The sequence below is a fragment of the Vanellus vanellus genome, assembly GCF_965231255.1.
Source record: "Vanellus vanellus genome assembly, chromosome: 3".
In the NCBI taxonomy this organism is placed as follows: domain Eukaryota; kingdom Metazoa; phylum Chordata; class Aves; order Charadriiformes; family Charadriidae; genus Vanellus; species Vanellus vanellus.
The window spans coordinates 53,450,651-53,457,284 of record NC_138907.1 but is presented as its reverse complement, the minus strand read 5'-3'; the positions used below and the strand labels follow the sequence as shown (position 1 = coordinate 53,457,284).

Below are 6,634 nucleotides of genomic sequence, written 5' to 3'. Positions count from 1 at the left end.
GGGACTTCTAGAAGGGCTTAGGAGGACGGATCCAGGAGTGGTGTGTTTGGCCCTCAGGCTGTTCTAAGGGTTGATCCCAGGGAAATGGGTATGAAATAGTCTAAATACTCTTTCAGAAGTATTTACATGTGTGGTATTTTACTCTGGGAGAAGTGGCACCGCATGCAGTTAGAGAGGAAAGGACTAAGATTCATAAGGAATGTTAAATGTCTCCCTACTGGCATGTTAAATGAGCGGCTCTTTAAAAAGGCAAAAAAGCCAGTCTCTATCACTACATGAATATACTTTGCTGCTCAGAACTACTTATCCCTGCGGATGGGGTTCATTCTGCCAGTCTGAGAAAAGCCCACTGTATCAGTCAGGTAAGGTTTACAGTAAAAGGCTAGATTAGATTGGAGAGATCTTTTCTCTCCCACCCCCACCCATTTTCAGTCTTGTGTACAGTGTCTTCAGGCTTGATGCATCACTTTGGGATAGCTGGACCTTCAGACACTACTACAGGTTATAATACTTAGTTTTCCACTGTTAAGATTTTAGCAAATAGAGGTGCAGGGTGTGTGCTTTATTAAGAGAATAGCTGTATAAGCATGGCAGTATTCTCTGATCTCACACTCTATTTCATGTGTTGAAAAACTATACTAAAGCCTGTGTTTATGTTCATGGCATCATACGATCTATTCCAGAAAGCTTCAGAGCACAGGGAACACGTGTGTACACAAGACGGGTGGGGAAAAAAGCCCCCCAAAACCAGTCTCTCCATCCTTCGTGATGTACGTTTTACTGCCTCTGCTCTCAAAAAACTTTACTTACTGCCCCATGCTAAAAGCACTACTCCACCTGCTCTTTAGGTGCTGCATATTAAAAAGACTAGTTTCTAGATGATCTGATGTACTGAACAGCAAATGCATATTTCATGGAATGATTCACACTCTGTTGTACCAGCCCCTGTTTCTTCTGGCCTCAGTTTTGTTATAGGAAAAGAGAAATTGTTTTTATAGCAGCTGCTTGAACTGACTGCTCACTTTCTTCTCTAAAGACACATGGGCTGTTCATTCCTAGACTATCATGGTTTAGTCCTATGTGCAATGAAAATGTACCATCATTGAAAGTGTCAATCGTAATCCCCACTGCTCAGTATCAGTATCTTTAGATTTTAAAAGATTGGGGTTTGGTTTGGGGTTTTGTTTTTTTTTTTTTTTTTCAATCATCATTGCTGGTAGTTGGAAGTCTGCTCTTTTCCTTTTTCTTTTTTTAAACAGGCTCTTTTTAGTAACTTGCATATCCTTAATCCTTGAAGTTTAAAAAAAAAAGGGGGAGGCTTCCCTGGAATCAGTACCAAGGATGTCAGACCGACAGTTTTCCCAAGGGGACTGATTCTAGTTTTATTTAATTCCGAAGGGTGTCAAAGCAAGTCCAGACAGCCATAAAAAAACACTCTTAAGCCATAGCCCTGTCCTAGGTCTCTCTCCTACTTCCCCTCTTCTCCCCCTCAAAAAAGCAAAAGATAATTTAAGTATTGCCTCAGGCTGCCTGTTATGAGGTACCATTTAAACTAATTTATCAGAAAAGACAGACAAGCAGATTAATTGGGATCACAAGAGTATGGGTGTGGGGCGTAACTTTTAATGCACGCTTTGCATTACTTAGTTACAGCATACCCACTTGTTTTGTTTCCACCATTGTTAGGAAGGCCTAGAATTTTAATCAGTGTTTAAAGCTGAAAGGAATTTTATTACCTCAGTTCTTCCAAACTATAAATGGCATTTACTCTCAAAAGGATTACAGGTTTCAGCTGCCCCTCTGAAGTATTGCCTGGGGGAAGATGTGGCAGCAGGTAAAGTAGCTCTGTTCAGGCCAACTATGCCGAATTCCACTCCAGGTTATGCCACTGTAAGGCTCCGATCTAACACCGTGGGCCTTTAGCTGGGGTCTGGCTGAAGTTCTAAAGGGCCCATGTGGTGCACACTGTGGGAATAAGTTCTAGCTGTAGAAAAACTCTACTGCAGTTCTGCCAGTTCAGTAGAGCTGCTTCAGTCCAATACTGGTATAACCAAGCAGAGCATTTTACTGTATTTAACATAGACAGATTATGGTTGTTAAACTGGTAATGTGTAATCTACACAACTATCAATTTTAATCATCTTGTGACAATCTTCTGACGTTTATCCATTCCTTAGAGCAAGTTAAGAAAGATAAAGCCCGCACCTCTGGTTAGTTTCCAGGTAGAGTCTCATCATACAAGCACATTGGATTATTTTTTTTCTTCAAAACTTAAGACACTTTATAGGAAAACAAACCAACCAAACAAATGCAAACCTGTTGTAGAGAGTATACGAAGGAGTGCATCTTTCAAGTGTGTCATCTAGTCCAAACCCCCAGAGAAAAATAACAGGAGCACAAAATCAGATATGCGTGGCAATTGCTCATCCTACCCTTCCTCTGACTTCACCTGAAGGACCATGATATGCACTTAAGAGTTTTCCGAAGTTGCATTTGTTCCCTTTGGATTGAAGCAGTCTCTGAAGATACTACTTTTGTTTCTGCTTATTGTCATTGTTGCCATAGGTGGAGCCTTTGTTAATTTCTGTAACGCCTATCATCCATCGGACACCAACAGAAGCTGCAAAATAAATAAAAATAAAGTTAAAAGCCACTTGCAGACAGAGATTGAAGATCTGTAGAGGTGCATTAATTTGAAAGAGAGGAGCAGCATTCACAGCCTTAGAGCAGCACAGCATTATAGCTACACAGCTGTACTACCTGTACTTCACCCTTGATGAAAGGCACCCCCCCACCACCACCCTGCATCAAGTGAGTTGCCCACGGTAATTCATTAAGGAAGGTCCTAGGCTGCTGGCCTCAGGCTATACATGTCCTCTCCCACCAGCAGGGAAGAGGCTACAGGAACCAACATGGGCGTGAGAGGCACAGGCATGATGTGCCCGACCCTGTTAAACCTTACACGAGGCTGGCAGTGAAATGGGGGTACTTCGGGGGCACTGGCTCCCAGGAGCGGAGTGACAAGCTGTGCTAATGTATCCGCATGCGAAGTGTGACAGGGGAAAGGAATTCTGCCTGCTTTCAGCAGCCCCCATGCCTGGAAGAGCATGAGCAAGTGCAAGGGTGCTTCAGATCTTCATAAACGACAAAAAAAAGTAAGTTGTGGCATTTTTTAACATGAAACCATTACAAGAGGCCAGGTTAATTTAAAAGACTTTTATAGTTGATTAAATGGTAATAATTCACCATGCACAGGGCTTTATGTTTGGCGGGGTTTTTTTATAATTTATTTATAGTGCCTGAAATGACTGCGTCTTAGCCTAAGCCCTTCCTCTTCCCCTCCCCTTGCAGCTTTTTTTTTTTTTTTTTTTTTGCAAAGGGGCTCAGCTGCCCAAAATTTATTATTCCCCAAACTGCTACTCAGCTACTCTATGTATTGAGAATGGCCATGCTTCTTTCAGGCCCAGACCTACTTGTGAGTCACAAACACCTTCCCTCTGCTCAGAATGCTTTTTCCAAAAAAAACCCCAGAAAGCCATGAACCTCCCCTCAGCCTCCAAATCCCAGTTTCTTGCTCACTGATGGTGAAAAGGCCCAGTCCTGTGAGGTGCTCTAAATGGCTCGTTCCCATCCATCTTTATCTCTCTAAGATGACCCTGAACAAATCCTCACCGGCCAAAGGACTCTTTATGGTCAAGCCAGAGCCCCAGATCACCAAGAGAAGCCTGAGGTTTCATACCACTACCAGAGATCAACTGCCAACAACAGCGCTGATACAACACCCTGTGTCCTGGCATTTGCTGCTCGTTAGCACAGGAATGGGAGAGGGCTGTCAGCTGGTAACCAGTGCTGCCCTATGCTTTACCAGTTGCTTGCTTGTCCAGCTGTAACCTGGCACTACCACATCAACCACACAAAACCCATCACTTTTTCAAATAGCTACTTCTCGCTTGTGCTTCAAGCAACCTGTTCTGAGGTGGAGCACTGACTATTGAACAAATGTTGTAACTGTAATGCAGGCAACTTGAAAAAGCTGAATATACTATTTAAGTAAGAAGATAGATGGGCTAGAAAGCAGCTCTGCAGAGAACCTGGGCTTCCTGGTAGATGCCAGCAGTATGCCCTTGTGGGAAAGGAGGCCAAGGCTGCCCAGGGCTGCATTACGAAGAGTATTTCCAGCAGGTCAAGGGAGATGATCCTTCCCACCCTGCTAAGCACTGGTGAGACACATCTGGGGTGCTTGGTTCAGTTTGGGCTCCCTGGTACAAGAGAGACATGGACATGGTAGAGCGAGACCAGTGAGGGACACAGAGATGATTTAAGGGAGTGGAGGGAGCATCTTTCATATGAGGAGAGGCTGAGAAGGCTGGGACTTTTCACAGCTTGGAGAAGAGAAGAAAAGCTTGGTGCAATCTTACCAATATGTGCATAAATATCTGAAGAGAGGGTGTAAAACAGATGGAGCCAGGCTCTTCTCAGTGGTGCCCAGTGACAGGACAGAAAGCAATGGGCACAAACTGAAACATGGGCGGTTCCCTCTGAGAAGAGGGAAAAAGGAAGAAAATGTTCTAGTAAAGAACAGTGTGAGTGGCTGAACACTGGCAGAGGCTGACCAGGGAGACTGTGGTCTCCATTCTTGGAGATATTCAAAACCCAATGGGACACAGCCCTGAGCAACCTGCTGTAGCTGACCCTGCTCTGAGCTGGGGGTTTGGACTAGAGCTGCCTTCCCACCTCTGCTATTGTCTTCTCTCTGATTTGCTTGGATGAAAGGCACTGTCTATTTTGTTCTTTCAAAATACCAGCACCTGAAAACAAACCAATCAGCTACAGACTCATGTTTTGTAGTATGCCAGTAAATTAGTTTTTGGAAGTGCAAGTGGTAACCGGATAACAGAGATGAGTCACACATGATGTGACACAGCAATGGCTGAACTGATAATGGTGCAATGGGTAAGCTGGGCTGCCCGCAGGGCTGCCCTTAGGTCTTCCCTTAGGTCTTCTTGATGGAGAGACACAAGGAAAGCAGTGCCCTCTCACAGGCAGATAGCTGTGCAGTGAAGAGCCCAGAAAAGGCGATGGTTGCTAGGGAGTTCACTGTCACTTACACTCCACTATTAGACCATGAATGAAAATGCAAACAACTGGGACAAGTGAAGGGTTTCACTCTCACAAACAGATAAGAAAAAAACCATCTCAGACATTTAAATGGCTGTGAGCTAGGGAAGACAAGAGGAAGATCCACATGTAGCCTGCAGGCTGGGAATCATAACATAATAGTAAGCATGAAATCATTAAGATTTTAACCAGAAGGTATAGAAGCAGTATCTGGAGATGGACACAGCATAAATAAGAGCAGCTGTTACCACAACCACATGGCGCATTGGGGATTTCATCCAGTTCCAAGAATGCCACTGCCTGGACACCAAAAAATACCTAGTTCAGCGGTTCAGACTATTTTTTTTTCTTCTCCTTTGCTCCCTGGCAGAAGCCATCACCACCCTTCTGTCCTCATTTCACCCTGCAGCCCTCAGCACCCTGGCAGGGTGCAAGGAAAAGGGACAGCTCATGTTTGCCAAACTTGTGGAAGCAAAGTGGGGATAAGTGCTGAGGTGCCTCAGTGGTTTCTCCCTGCACTGCCTGCCTCCCTTCACAGCTCTCCTGGAGCTTTAGTGCATACCCTAGTGATACCATCATGTTTAAGGATTTATTCCACTGTTGTTTTAAATACACCTATAGCAAGAGGAACCTAGGTTTTTTTACTACAAGGAAGGGGAGAAAGGGAGATCAAGCAGTAATTGTGTCGAACTTAATCAGCTGTGAGAGTTTAAGCCCACCCTGAGAAGAGCAGGAGAAAGAATTCATCAGCTGAGGCATCCCTGCACTGCTCCACGGCAAACTACAGAAGGTAACTGAACTCCTGTCATCTTTCTGCCCATCATTACCCTCCAGCCAAAAGATGCAGAAGATTGCTGAGGACTTGCTCTGCCTGCCAGAGTGCTGGGTGCTGAGGAAAGGCTGAGCTAACGCAAATCAACAGAGACAATAATGTAATCTCTTTCTTGGAACATTTTTTAGCTCCAAGAAAACCACCTCCTCCATGCATAGTACCATATCCCTCAGCAAAACCTTAGCTCAGACCAGAGGCTTTCCACCTTTTCTCTCACACCTCAGGATTTCTCCTCATCTATTACCTGGGGTTTGTATCACACAGCAAATGCTATATGCAGCACAGCAGGCAGGGGCATCAAAATTTCCCATATATAGTCTGCTATACACCTGAGTTATATAGGTTACACATTGAAATGAATATTTGTACAATTAAAGCTTATATAAATGTCAGAAATTACCACTGAGGGCCTATCTTACATACTACAAAGGAGAAGAAACAAGCAAGTAACAAAAAAAAAGAAAATACCAGTTTTAGACAACAGGCTGAAGGGCCAGATTGTCTGGCAGCTCCACCACCAACAGGCAGAATCAACACAGGCAGAATCCTGCACATGGTTTGTAAAACTTACTTACTGTTGGCTCACGCACTCCTCACCTTCCACTCATCTCAGCCTACGGGCATCAACAGCATTGCTGCCCAGATCACATCATGCTCCAACCCTTTGGTCCACATTCCACACTT

General features: G+C 44.3%; 1 protein-coding gene across 1 annotated transcript in view; it reads right to left on the bottom strand.

Moving 5' to 3' along the window:
- Window positions 1-2,100: 2,100 nt before the first annotated feature.
- AGPAT4 (1-acylglycerol-3-phosphate O-acyltransferase 4) overlaps window positions 2,101-6,634 on the bottom strand; it is a gene marked incomplete at its 5' end in the record, with an annotated part of 69,922 nt that continues 65,388 nt past the window's right edge. The window contains one exon of the mRNA XM_082481176.1: window positions 2,101-2,620. Coding sequence (XP_082337302.1) covers window positions 2,529-2,620 — 92 coding nt within the window. The 3' untranslated portion in view covers window positions 2,101-2,528. The remainder of the gene's footprint in view (window positions 2,621-6,634) is intronic.